Source organism: Sinocyclocheilus rhinocerous, unplaced genomic scaffold (genome assembly GCF_001515625.1).
Source record: "Sinocyclocheilus rhinocerous isolate Xijiao unplaced genomic scaffold, SAMN03320098_v1.1 scaffold2132, whole genome shotgun sequence".
NCBI classification, from domain to species: Eukaryota; Metazoa; Chordata; class Actinopteri; order Cypriniformes; family Cyprinidae; genus Sinocyclocheilus; species Sinocyclocheilus rhinocerous.
The window spans coordinates 119,212-133,113 of record NW_015648610.1 but is presented as its reverse complement, the minus strand read 5'-3'; the positions used below and the strand labels follow the sequence as shown (position 1 = coordinate 133,113).

The following is a 13,902-nucleotide window of genomic DNA, read 5'->3' as shown; positions in this document are numbered from 1 at the left end:
AACCCAGTAACTTTGTTTTGGTAAGCCTTTTTCTGCAAGCATCTGAAAAAACGAACGCGTCTGATTTCTCTCTCCTAGTGACGTTGCAAAGGGATCTCATTATAATATTAACACCCCTTAATCTGTAAACTTCCACTCAAGGCACCGTCATTTTGATTTCGTATATCTTAAAGGTGACATATCATGAAAATCTGACTTTTCCAGGTTTTAAGTGCTATGAGATTTATTTCCCAGCTGTTTACCTTCACAGACATAACCGACTGTTTTTGTAACTCATGTGTATTCTTAACGTGTGCGAATGAGAACTTAGTTTAGTACTCGCATTCTGTGACAGCAGTTTTCTGTCCGTGTGCTTCGGATGTGTGCACTCAGAAAACCGTATATCAGAAATTTAAACTAATATGGTTTAAAACGCATGATTTCAGCGCGATAAACATGATAATCAGAACCAAAACAGATGTGTTAGCAGGTCCGAGCTGTAATGGCGCAGATCTATTCTGGAAAAGGGGGCGGGGAGCAGCAGCTCATTTGCATTTAAAAAGACAGGCACCAAAAACAGCCTGTTTCTGCTTCCACTCAAAATAGGCATTTTCAAAATTATATAATAAATGATCTGTGAGGTATTTTGAGCTGAAACTTCACAGACTCATTCTGGGGACACCAGAGACTTATATTACATATTGTAAAAAGGGGCATAATATGTCTCCTTTAAGATTTAAGATCTGTCAACTTACAGTCAGTAGAATTTTTCACGGTGTCCGGTAGTTTTTCTAACCACTTTTCTGAGAGGGAATAAATGAAAATGACATGAAGACAGCCACAAATATATAAAAAAGTATATTTGAAGACAGAAGACTGCCACCATGTCTCTGACCTTTCTGTGTTTTTCTCAGATTGGTGATTACATGTGACAGAGCATCAAAGGTGACAGTTGTGTCTGTGAGTTGGGTGTTATGATTATAAATTAAAGTTGAAGGACAGCAGTAGACCTCATCTGAATAAAACACATTGGAGACATCAATGTCTGGAGGCCAGGGACGAGGAGAGGTGGTGGAGAACACTGCAAACAGTCAAAATGAAATTCACCATATAAAATAAACAATGAATATATTATACAGCCTAACCAACTCACATGCAGTTTCTCTAAATGTCTACATACAGTACCTGTAGTCAATGCTGCTGTTGTGGAATAAGTTGGCATATCGTTGGTGTTGTTGAAACTGTACATGCCAAGAAACCAAAGTTAAACCTTTCTCCAAATAACAGTCCATTAAGTAGCAGTAACAGTGATGTAACAAGCATGGCAAGTGATGTGATTTAACATGACTGAATCTGAGTCTGTGTACACCCAGTACATTTGGTCTGTACTGATACTGATCACTGAAGATGACATTGTACCTGTTATTGAAGTCCATGTCTTCTTGTAATGTCAACATATAAAGTGCAGTAATAGAAATGACACTGCAAAACAACAGAGAAAAAATGTCACACAGATCAGTGCTGTCATGTTTATTGAAATATCAAGATCCAGTAGAACTACAAGTGGTCTCAAACTTCCCTCAATAGCTTCAATTTAAGAAATACTCCAGCTGTTAAATACAGCTGTCTTTGTTATTTTAGCTGTAAAAGTTTTTGTCTTTAAATCAACCATTTGAAATAAGAATGCATTTCTAGATTTACACTTTGTTGTTCAGTGTTACAAATTAAGGAACACGTTGATTATTTTCTGTGGTAATGACCAACAGAGCATTAATAAATTATATTTAACTGGGAAAATTTCTTTAACTTGCAGGTTCTTAAGAATGGAGCACCGCACATGGCATTCAAGGAAAAAATTCCCACAACTTAATTTCTACCCTCATTTTAGGCTAATCGTGGCCACAATATAACTACGTTAAAATGTTACAATTTTAAAATTAAAATTAAAATTTAAAAAGTTGTGTGCATTTTGAGGTATGCAAAATCTTTGAAGCTCAATATCTCAAAACTGCTCAAAATGCAGATAGAACTTTTTAATTCTAAGGTCACAAGTAACTTCAGTAGCACTCTCCTACACTGTAAAAAAAAAAAATAATAATAATAATATATGTTAGATATGTTAGTGTTATGTTCTGTTGCTACTAATCATGTGAAGTTTTCTTTTTTTTTATTATTTTTATTATTATTATCATTTTCTTTTTATTTATTTATTTATTTTTTTACATTGAAGGTTTGATCATAATAATTTAAGAAATACCTATAAATTAACAGTGTTTTAAGGTTTTTGTTTGGCACCCTGTGCTGCCGGTCATTTGACCATTTTTTTATATTTTCTTTTTGTTTTTACAGTGAAGGTGTTTGATCATAATAATTCAGGAAATACCTATTAAATAACAGTGTTTTCAGCTTATTTAAAATAGATTTTGCTTTAATTGTAATTGTATAAAAATACATTCATTTTGTCTTTTTATTTTTTTTACAATGTATTCTCTATTCATTACTGACCCATTTGGAAGGTTCCACATTTTCTGTTTTGCTCCAATCTGATACTGTATATAAATAGAACATTTAAGATGCAGTGTACTTAAGAAGAACATCTCACCAAAGAGCCATGGTTGTTACTAGCATGATAATACTAGCTTGGAATACTCTGTGTTGAAGACAGTTGTGATATCTCCCACAGAAGTAGTTCTGAAAGAGAAATATGAAGTAGCCATATTTGTCACATTTATTGTACAAATTGATAAATAAAGGGATTTTCACATACTGTGCTTGACTGCGGTGGCGTTGGCGGTGGAAGTTTTGAATGGAGTGTGTTGTTTTTGTTGATTTTCCTGTGAAACAAAGATTTCAGTAAAACAAATGATTCCAGATGATTGCATGCGAGCACATACATCACAGCAAAGTGAGTTTGTATTTCCATTCAGCAATTATGGAATTGAAAATAAATAAATATAAATATGGTTGTAAAACATGTTTCTAGGGAGTTTTAAATGGGTTGAATTAGGGAACTGAGTTCTGAATTCCCTGTGTATTCATTTCATCACTGCCACAAGGCTCACAGGAACTCAGACAGCTCTTTACCAGCTTTCTTATGACTTTAAATATCCTGTAAGTGTTATAACTACCATAAGTTTATTACCGATAGTTAAGATATTTACATACTTTGGGAACAATAAGCATTACAGTTAAGTGTTTCCCAACTCTGGAAGTTGTATTATTGTTAACGAAAAATGATACTAAATGATAACATTTTCATTAAATCAAATAAGAATAAAAAAATTGGCATAACTAGGAAAAACAGACAGTAAAATACATACTACAAAAAAACACAAAATTTCAATAAAATAAAAGTGAATTTTAATTTTGGTTTCTGATACATGGTATATTATAAAATGTAAAGCCTGCCTGCATTAAACATGAAGATGGCACTAGACAACAACACTAGGCTGTGCGGAGAAATTTTAAATACCAGTTACTGAAATAACTCCATAAACAATCACTAAACAATAATTCTAAAATATCTAACACTGAAACTACAAAACCCCAAAAACTCTGAAAACTAAACTAAACTGAACCATGATTGGATAAAAATGAACAAAAACTAAAATAAATTGAAAATACAAATTACAAAAATACTGTAATAGAAATAAAAACTAAATTAAAAGTTCAAAACTAACCTGTCTGAAACATCTATTTCATGGTAGTGTTATTTTAGTATGACTGAGATATTATTGTAGTATTATTGTAATTTTTTTTAATATTTTAGTTAAAGTTGCAGTCATTTTGTTGTGTTTTTGTCAATTTTATTAGCTTTTTTTCAAATATGACTATATACTTTTTTATTAATTTTCATTTCAGTTCTAGTTATTTTAGTACAACAAGTTAAGCTAAGTTAAAATGAGAAATGTTTCCTTTGCTACTATTGTATATAAACCAATGTCTGTTTTAGGTAACTTAGATAATGTGCAGTGCTGGACTCTAGGAAACACTGATGCATGGAGCTCCGTGTTTGTTGAGAAAATGTGTAACAAACTTGAAGAAAAAGTGTCTGAGAGAGATAGAGAGAGAAATGCAGTGTGGAAAGTTAAGAAAATCGATCCAGACCCTTTAGCAGAAGGGCCGCTGTTGGACCGCATGCTACCCAGCCTCTTCAGCTTGGCCAAGCGAGTGTTCCTGACCTCAATCTCCTGAATACGAGTCTCAAGGTTATCTGTGAGTTTACACAGCTGCTTCACAGCACCTACATTCTCCATAAAAATCTGCTCCTTTAGGACATGACCAAAATTACTTTTACACACCATCCTCAAATGTCTAGAAAATGTCACTGCAATTTATAACAAATATCTGACAGGCTTACTTTGTCCACCATGAGAAAATTATCAATCTTCTCCCCGTTTACACAAGTGATATCGCCCATCTCCCTTACAGCCGAAGGCAGGAGTTCTCTGACTTCCTGTGCTATGATTCCTAATCAAAGAGACACCTGATATGTGAGAATCTGTCTTCAGAACATTGAATTATAAAAAGTGCAGTGTATATGCTAATTTAGCCTGTACCTGTTTCGTGACGCTGATCAATTCCCATCCTTGACGCAAACTCCGGTTTGTAATCATATTCCACAATTCTCATCTGAGCGATCCTCTTGAGCTGCTCTGTTGAGTCCACCTACAACATCACAGACACAACATTTTAGTGGTTTTCGCTGATTGGATCTATCAAGACCGATGTTAATACCAGATGTAAACAGAATCACTTTTGGGAGGCCATCCATTTGAGAAAGCCATTAACACCGCTGTCCCAACCTTATTTGAATGCCATTTTGTTTCGTTTGTCTTTATATTGACTAAGCAGACAGATACTCACTTCCTGAATGTTTTGTTTGACCCTTCTGTCTGAGGGATGCATGACGTTGCCCATTATCTTGGCATTCCCACAAACCACCAAAGCCTCATCAGGGCTGTCTGTGTTAATGCCAATCCTCCCGTGACACACCACGGACTCTGGGATCTGTCCTCTTTGCCAGAGCACGTCACTATCATTCTCAAACTGACCAGGATTGGATGCCTTTAGATGGAGAGATGATAAAAGTTTGAGAACCACTTTCACACACTAACAAGACATATTGTTAAGTCCAAAGGAAAGCTTCCATCACTGAAGCAGAAGTCCTTGAGGAAAATATATGAGCTCATAGCAGAATATATTGGTTACGGTTATGGTTATGGTACAAAAGCTTACCCTGACGATGATTCTTTCAGAAACATTAGCAACCAGCAGAAAACGCTCCTCTTTCACAGTAGCATACAGACCAACCACCATCTTAAAGTACCTATGAAACATAAGCAACAACATACAGCTAGTTACTATTATTGCCGTTGACCATATTTGTATATGCATTGATCAATGTGATTCATAGATTATTTTATTGATGTCTTTATTAACTTTTTTAAGCATGAAAGTTCCCTTTCAGTCGGTCACTCCCAAAATCACATCGGATGACCGACGAATTGGGATCTCGCTTAGAGAGACCAATCCACTTCGAGTGTAAACTAAACGAGCCAATGCACAGCAGCAGATGCAGCGCATATTCAGCTTTTCGCTTCGGAACTGAGCGATTCTATCGTTCTGTTCCTGACCTTCTGCTTAACCGAGTGATCTACGCGAGTTAAAGCACGCTCTTCGAGGGCTCTCGTGCTGCGGTTTCTGGGTCGTGTGATGTCCACTATGGTGGTCCAGGAGCGCCATCTCTGGCTGTGTCTGGCCGACATGCGCGAGACGGACAAGACACGGTTCTTGACCGCCCCCGTGTCCCAGACTGGCCTTTTCGGTGACACGGTGGAGAACTTTGCCCAGCAGTTCTCCGCTGCCCAAAAGCAGACTGAGGCCATCAGGTACATCCAGCCCCGGCGTGCAGCTGCTGCCTCCACTCGGCCGCCGGTGGCAGCACCTCAGCCCACTTGTAGCCGAGGGCGGCCCCCTGCCGCCGTCCCCGCTCCAGCATCCACAGCAGCATCCACAGCAGCCTCCAGCAAAGCTGCGCCATGGAGCCAGTCGCAGGGCAGCCGCCCCGCCCGTCCAGGCCCCCACCAAACCGTATCACACTCACCCTCCTCTCTCGCCAGTGAGCAGCAGTGGGCAGATCGGGAGGACGAACCAACGGACTACCCACGCACCCTCTGCTCGAACGCAGGTCAGTGTTACACACACTCAGACCCTGCCTCGGACCGGCTACGAGACACCCGGGCCGGGTCCCTGCGTTACTCCTCGCTGCCCCACTGCGTGTACGCCTGTAGTTCCGTTAGTGCCACTTGCGCGGCATCTGGGAGCCTGGCTAGCGCTACCCAGCCCGTCTCGATGGCTTCTTCGAACCATCAGGCTTGGCTATGCGATTCAGTTCGCCCGGCTCCCTCCCAAGTTCAGGGGCATCCACTTTACTTCAGTGAAAGCAGCAGATGCCCCTGTCTTGCGGGCAGAAATTGCAGTCCTGCTTGCGAAGGATGCGATAGAGCCGGTCCCTCCAGCCGATATGAAGACGGGGTTTTACAGCTCCTACTTCAATGTACCCAAGAAAGGCGGTGGGTTACGACCAATCTTGGACCTGCGTGTCTTGAACCGGGCCCTTCACCGGTTACCGTTCAAGATGTTGACGCAGGAACGCATCTTCGGGTACATCCGTCCCCAAGATTGGTTTGCAGCGGTCGACCTGAAGGACGCGTACTCGGTAAGAGCAGGATGGCGGTCCCACTGAAACAGTTTCAGAGGCTCCTGGGGCATATGGCAGCTACGGCGGCAGTCACGCCGCTGGGGCTGCTCCATATGAGACCGCTGCAGCACTCCGAGGGAACACTCGGCACGGACGCACTGGCACACAGCTGGCCACGGGGCCTTCGCAAATATGCGTTTCCCCCAGTGAGCCTTCTTACACAGACACTATGCAAGGTCAGGGAGGACGAGAAGCAGGTCCTGTTAGTGGCGCCCTATTGGCCCACCAATTAATTATTATGAATTAGTTAGAATATGAATATTAGAATATGATATTAGAATATGAATTAGTTCCTGGTTCCCGGAACTAATGCTCCTCGTGACAGCCCCTCCTTGGCCGATTCCTCTGAGGAAGGATCTACTGACTCGGAGACGGGGCACCCTTTGGCACCCGCGTCCAGACCTCTGGAAACTTCATGTCTGGTCCCTGGACGGGACGCGGAGGTTCTAGGTGACCTGCCCCAAGAGGTAGTTGACACCATCACTTTTCGTCGGTCATCCGACGTGACGTCTCCGTTCCCTCCTTCAGGGAACGAGGTTACCATACGTAACCGAGACGTTTTTCTCTGATATCATTAAAAATATCATCATTTGTGTTTCAAAGATGAACACAAAGTGTTTGAGTTTCTGTGGAACAGAACCAATCTGTGAACCAATCACACTGTTCTGAGATGCTGAAAATACTGGATCATGACCTATTTTGGATCCAAAAAAAGCATTTTTCACCAAAAGGTGAAAAATTTGCATCCCTGAAGTTCACTATAAATGTAGTAGACTAGAGGAAAATCGTTAAGAAATCTTTTTGAGAGGCCTGTTTGGAACATTATTCTCCTTAAAGGGTTAGTTCACCCAAAAATGAAAATTAGCCCACAAATTACTCACCTTCAAGTCATCCTAGGTGTATATGACTTTATTCTTTCAATAAAAAGCGCCCATCCATTAAAAAAAAAGTGTCTCACACGGCTCCGGGGGGTGAACAAAGGCCTTCTGTAACTAATCGATGCATTTTTGTAAGAAAAATATCCATATTCAAAACGTAATAATCACTTTAATCTAGCTTGCGCTCACTGTTGTACACTGGAAGCAGGGCTGATGACGTATGAGGTCAGCGTTGCTATTTCACTTCTTTTGGACTGATGCATGCAACATCCGCTGAGTGGCATTAAACAGCTTGAAAGATCAAAGACAATTTTTAATATAACTCCGACTGGATTCGTCTGAAAGAAGAAAGTCATATATGCCTAGGATGACTTGAGGGTGAGTAATTTGTGGGTTAATTTTTATTTTTGGGTGAACTAACCCTTTAAAGTATACAGATTACTGTCTAACTGAACCAAACACCTGGCCAAAAATCATGAAATATCAAGAAATGGCCAGCGTATAAAAACAAATGTGTCAAATTGAATAAGATTTTACACTAAAGTGCTACTTTGTTTAGACCAGATTTGCCTGGATCATTTTAGGTAAACTGTTGTTTGTAACTGTGAAAACAGAAACTCTATGTTTAGTTGTATTACTGCCCTGTAAAATGAGAGTATATCTGCATTCAAAATTGCATACTGTCCAGTAGGTACTACATTTGAAACTTACTTTGTGAAAAAAGTATATTGTTCCGGTATATATTATGAATATTGGTAGTAAGAATTAAATTTGGAGATACTACATTTGCCATGTTTTCACTGTCACATGACCTACCCTCTCGAGGCTTCATGGGATAGTAAAGTATCATCCAGGTACTTCTACTTCTACGTCTGCTGTTTTTCGAATACTATGAATTCAGACATACTGGCATACTGTTTTTTGTATATAGAATGGATCTAGGCATATTCGGACATAGTATGTCTATAGGTTGGACCTGCATTCAGAGATTGTTTGTAACTAACCTCTGATCAGGATTGGGTTTGCCCTTTTTTCTCATGTTATTCGCTGTGGTTTCACTGAAGTGTAACCGTTTTAATGTCACCTTTGTGATTTTGTCTCCTGGCAGATTTACTCTGAAAGAGATGTTAAACCAAAAATCAGTATAAATGACACATTATAAAAATGTTTTTCCACATGCTTAAATATCCTGACACTTACCTGACTGGTAAGAAAGGCTTCTTGCTACGGTCTGACTGAGACTGCTCTATAGTGATGAAATGGTTCTGTGCTTCAAGCTACAAAATGGATTCAAGTGTCAAACAAACCATCTACATTCAAAGCATAAATGTTTCTGTAAGGATTTCAGCCATGTTATCACTACCTTGACCCCAAACACATTCACGTGGAAGCTCTCTATGGGCATGAGACCTCCTGACATTCTGACAAATCTAGGATCTCCAACCATCCCTATGTGAACTGTCACCTGGAAGTGGTTCTTTTTCTGACACACAAAGGCTTCATCAGCTGTGGAGTAACTGAAACCCTTATCAGTGTCTACATGGTAGCCTGGAGGTGGTCTACTCAAAGGAAAAAAGACACATGAGCTTCATGGGTTTTATTGCTAAATGACATCATGGTAAATGGAAGTAGAAGATGTCTTCTACATGAATTATGGGCCCTCAAATTCCTTCTTCACTTAGAGTAACAGTGATACAATGTACAAATGAGATATAAAAGTTTTTTCCAAAAAAAGAAAAGAAAAATACAATAGCATTACCATGTGTTTGGACATGTACCATGGTAATCCTATGGTGTTCTTTGATCTACAAGTACCAGAGTTTGTCATCTAATATCATTATAGTACCATGGTTCAAGTCCATCATCTCAGATTAGAAATTCTTGGTAGTTACTCACAGGCTTTCAGATCTGCTGTTGTGGAGTGAGCACCACTGACTGGGCTGATAACGGTCCCACATGAGCAGCTGCTGCCCACTGCCCACTGGACTTCCACCAGCTGTGTCACTGTCATAACACTGTGTTTCATATGATCCACTTTCTGGACCTGAAGACAATGCAAAGCATTAAGGAAAGACGCACAAAATTATATGTAAAGTCTGAAATATACTGCACAGTCTGAGTTTACAGATTTAAATGGGTTGTGTATGATGAGCACACACTCAGATTCTTTAGCTTTATAGTATGAGTCCATCCAGTCCGAGGAGATCAAACAACTTTTATATTTTGAGACAATTTTAGAACACATTTTAATTTGTCATGTGTCTCCTAGCGAAGAGGTACATGTTTCTTTGTGCGATTGATGTTGTGGTTGGAATGACTTGTAAGCCTGGTAGTTTGTGATCCTCAGTTGTTTAGTGTAGTAGTTTTTCTCTGTAACCATTAACAAGTCGTAAAGCAAGTGCATGATGTCTAGTATTTAAAAATGTTTATAGAGTATGAGTAACGTTATCTTTGGAATGTCTTCCCACACTGTCATCGCTGGTTTGTCTTTATCTTTTTTCTATAATTACAAACACTGATTTTCCTGCTTTGTATAACACTGATCTGTATAGTGTAAATTTTTTTAATTGATAAATGGAATTGAATCTATGTACACTGTAAAAAAAAATCTGTAAAATTTACCGTAAAAAAAACTGGCAGCTGTGGTTGCCAGAATTTTACCATAAAAATACGGTAGCGACATTTTATGTTTTACGGATTTAACTTAAATTTACATTTAAATACTGTAATTTTATAAACTGATATAATGTTAATATACCAACCTATTGAAGGCATTAACCAATTAATTGTTTTTTACTGTAGCATTTTTGCAGTCTTTTACTGCTAAAATCACGGTCATTTTTTACAGTGTAGGAATTGAACTAATGACCTTGGTGTTGCTAACGCCATGTTCTACTGTTTGAGCTCAAAGACTTTGTATATATCAAGACTGAACTCATATTACTATGAATGGGAGAAAGTGCAACACGCAATATGCCAGAATATGTCCCACCTTCTAGATAAAAGAGCCAGTGGCCAATTATTAAAGTCATTGCATCATTGTGCAGTCGACGTTAAAAGCTCCGGTTGCCAAAGAAACAGTCACTATCCTCACACACAAACTTGGGACTGCACATGTGCATTGGCTGATCCAACCTGACATATAAACTTTTTAACGTTATTTGAGCATAAGAAACAACATATTAAATAATTGCCCGGAGACATTGCAACCACCGTGTTAACAGACTTTCTCTGAAACAGATTTTGGTCCCTTTTGGTATGCCAGTTGTTGAATATATATTATTATATAATCATCATCATCCTTTTATGTGCCACATGTCTGATCTTTCCTGTGTTTTCATTGTGTTGTTAGTTCTGCCCTCTGTGACTTAGTTTCCTCTTTGATTAGTTCATTTGTTTCCATGGAGCACAGAGCGTTCGTCAGAGCCCACCGCAGACGGAGAGCCAGAGCTCACCAAGATCGACGAGCCATCGCAAACTAGAGTGACAGAGTGGATCATCTTCCTGGAGCCAGAGCCTCAAGACACGTCTGACCAGGTACGTGAGCCAGCAACACCATGTATTGCCGTGGGAGTTCTCATGGAGATCGAGGGAATGAATTGGGACCCCGCCCAAACTTTCACCGCTGAGGGTGAGCTGTCGTGGCCTCTGAAAAATTTGACTGTTTAAAGGAGGAGGATTTAATTGACTGGTTTGGGGAGGTAAAACCCAATTCTCCTAAATCTCTGCTGGTTCTGTCCAGCTCTTCTGTGTCTCCTAAGCTTCCTGTGACTCCCGTGTTCCCACCCAGCCTTCCTCTCCCGCCTCCTCTCCTAAAACCAGCCAGTTCCTCAGCCCTGTCTCCACTGGTTCCTGTCAGCCCCTTAGCTCACCCTCAGTCAGCGCCATCTGGGTTCTTTGATCCACCTCGGGCCTTCCAGTCTCCAGCTCTGCCTAGGCATGAGGATCCCCTGCCTCCGCCTCCAGCCTCCGAGGCCTGGACTACACCTCAGTCCTTCGACTCATCGGCTCTGCCTTGGCTCCTAGCTCCCTCGTCTCCACCCTGGCCCGTCATCACACTGGCTCCACCGGGCTCCCTCGTCCCTCCAGCTCCACCTTTGTCAGTTGTTGACCCTCCATTGCTACGGCATTTCTCTCCTCCGGCTTTGCCTCGTCCCTCTATCACTCTGGCTCCATCGGGCTCCTCCTTCCCTCTGGCTCCACCTTGGTCCTCTGTCGCTGTGGCTCTGCCGCGGTCTTCCGGATCCATGCCTCATTTTTTATTAGTTAATTTGTTTCCATCGGTGTTCAATCAATTATCCCATTAGTTCTCAGTTCTCCTTCACTGTTTGTCGGTTCTCGTCTGTGTTTACGTTGCATTGAATTTGCTTTTGGAATTACACTGTGGAATATTAAAGCCTGTTTCCCTTCATCTTCTTCTTGCATTTTGTCTCTTGCCAAGCAACCCGTGACATTATGTTTCTAGTAGCAGTAGTGAGCAGGGCTGCAACAACGAATTGATAAAACCGCTAATAATCAATAATGGAAACAACTGACAAAAAAAAATTGATTATTCATGTCTGTGTGTTATGCGTGCAAAACATCTGCAAGTCATGTCACTTTACAGCAGTGAATAACATAATGTTACATAATATAAAAAATAACATCATAAACATAATCCAAAACATGACAATGCTTTATATTATGTGCTTCAAACAAACTCATAAGCATATAGTTTTACGTGCCTGTCATAAGTTCTGCCAGATGTGTGTGCTTTTCAGTACATTTGGAGACGTTTTGCTCAGCGCATAACTTACATTTTACTTATATTTTGTTTGTTTGTGTTGCTCATATCACTAATTACAACATGGATGGATAAAAAGAAAAAGCAAACCACACCAGGTTCACATGAACCAGGAAAACTTTTTAAGCAGATTTGGGTATGGGCACCTGAGCTTAAAAGCTGTGACGAGCCCAGGTGTGCACCAAAAGTACTATGTGAAAGCACCCTCTGCTGCATTTTAGAGCATTTTGATCTGACCAAGATATTGCAAGATATTATGCCACAAAGCAACATTTCTAGATGGGCAAATAGAACATGGTCACCTCAGATAGGACGAAAACATTGTGCACATGATATAATACTTACAGAATGATGGTTTGGTCCAAACTGGGTCAGCACACCTGTGCTGCTCTGTGTGCCCCTCAAAAGAGTTTGACCTTCTTCTTTTCTTATTTTCGTGCAAGATATTTCTGTTAAAGAAATACAGACTGTAAATATACTGAATGAACTGCAAAAACAAGCAGAACAGCACATGCAACACACATCCTTACCCTACATGTTGATCATGTTTTGGGGGCACATAAGGGTACATTGTCTCTGAGCACATTGCATGGGGCACACACGAGGAGGCCGCAGCTGCATTAGCTGGCATATGTCCTGCTGGAAGACCCATCGCTGGGCACTGAGTATATAGCGGGACACCATGGATGGGTGCATTATGGGACGTGGTTGCCTGTGTGTAACTCTCAGCTGTGTTGAGACTGCACTGAGGGAGCAAAGCGGGTGAAATGGCTTTAATGTGGTTTCCAAGGGGTCTGCCAACATCATGTTTCCTGTTTTTAAAGGGACAAGATAAAGGGAAGGAGTCTTCTGATAGGCTATACACATCCTTGCTGCTTTGTTCCGGTGGCCATCTTGAATCTGGTGAAAATACAGATTGTATAATGACTACAAGCAGCAATAAAAAGAACTTTGAGGTTGGGATTTCGGATCAGAGAAGACTTCACCTGGTATTTGTGGTGGAGAACTACGCTCTGATTCTGAATCTGGTGGTGAATCGGGTAATATGCTAAGAAATCAGAAAAACATGCTAAAAAAAAAACAAATAACCATTTTCTGTGGCAACCTGTCATTTAGAGGAGGCTACGTGGACTTTACTTGAAATTATTTTACTTGGAATATTTGAAAGAACTCACAAAGTGGGATCTGTCTCATTGCTCAAATACTGCTCCAGAATACTGGTGTCTACCACGGCACTCTCTAACACACCACTCACATCCTGTCCTGATGGAATAAAAAATATGTTACAATACTGTCTCTTGTTTAAATTTCTCCTCATGTGATGAATTTTGTGAAGGAGGCTTGATGAAATGTGGCTTTAAGTCACTTTATTTTACTCATTGGTTCTCTTGCTTCAAACAAGTAGTTTGAGCTTTGTTTTTTTTTTTTTAGTATTCAACCAAATTTAAAGTTACCAACTTTGCAACATTAAATGGCATAAATATGCGGTCACATTTACT

At 40.2% G+C, this 13,902-nt stretch overlaps 1 protein-coding gene across 1 annotated transcript in view; it reads right to left on the bottom strand.

Annotated features, from left to right (window-relative positions):
* Positions 1-13,902, bottom strand: part of myrfl (myelin regulatory factor like) — a 35,768-nt gene that overhangs the window by 20,387 nt on the left and 1,479 nt on the right. The window contains exons 2-20 of the mRNA XM_016514635.1: positions 13,579-13,666; positions 13,390-13,451; positions 12,934-13,303; positions 12,749-12,852; positions 9,517-9,664; positions 8,984-9,179; positions 8,821-8,897; positions 8,625-8,735; positions 5,218-5,308; positions 4,846-5,046; positions 4,539-4,647; positions 4,340-4,449; positions 4,087-4,247; positions 2,747-2,813; positions 2,582-2,670; positions 1,399-1,461; positions 1,165-1,220; positions 863-1,060; positions 735-782 (exon numbers count right to left, since the gene is read on the bottom strand). Of these exons, the coding sequence (XP_016370121.1) occupies positions 735-782; positions 863-1,060; positions 1,165-1,220; positions 1,399-1,461; positions 2,582-2,670; positions 2,747-2,813; positions 4,087-4,247; positions 4,340-4,449; positions 4,539-4,647; positions 4,846-5,046; positions 5,218-5,308; positions 8,625-8,735; positions 8,821-8,897; positions 8,984-9,179; positions 9,517-9,664; positions 12,749-12,852; positions 12,934-13,303; positions 13,390-13,451; positions 13,579-13,666 (2,349 nt within the window). The remainder of the gene's footprint in view (positions 1-734; positions 783-862; positions 1,061-1,164; positions 1,221-1,398; positions 1,462-2,581; positions 2,671-2,746; positions 2,814-4,086; positions 4,248-4,339; positions 4,450-4,538; positions 4,648-4,845; positions 5,047-5,217; positions 5,309-8,624; positions 8,736-8,820; positions 8,898-8,983; positions 9,180-9,516; positions 9,665-12,748; positions 12,853-12,933; positions 13,304-13,389; positions 13,452-13,578; positions 13,667-13,902) is intronic.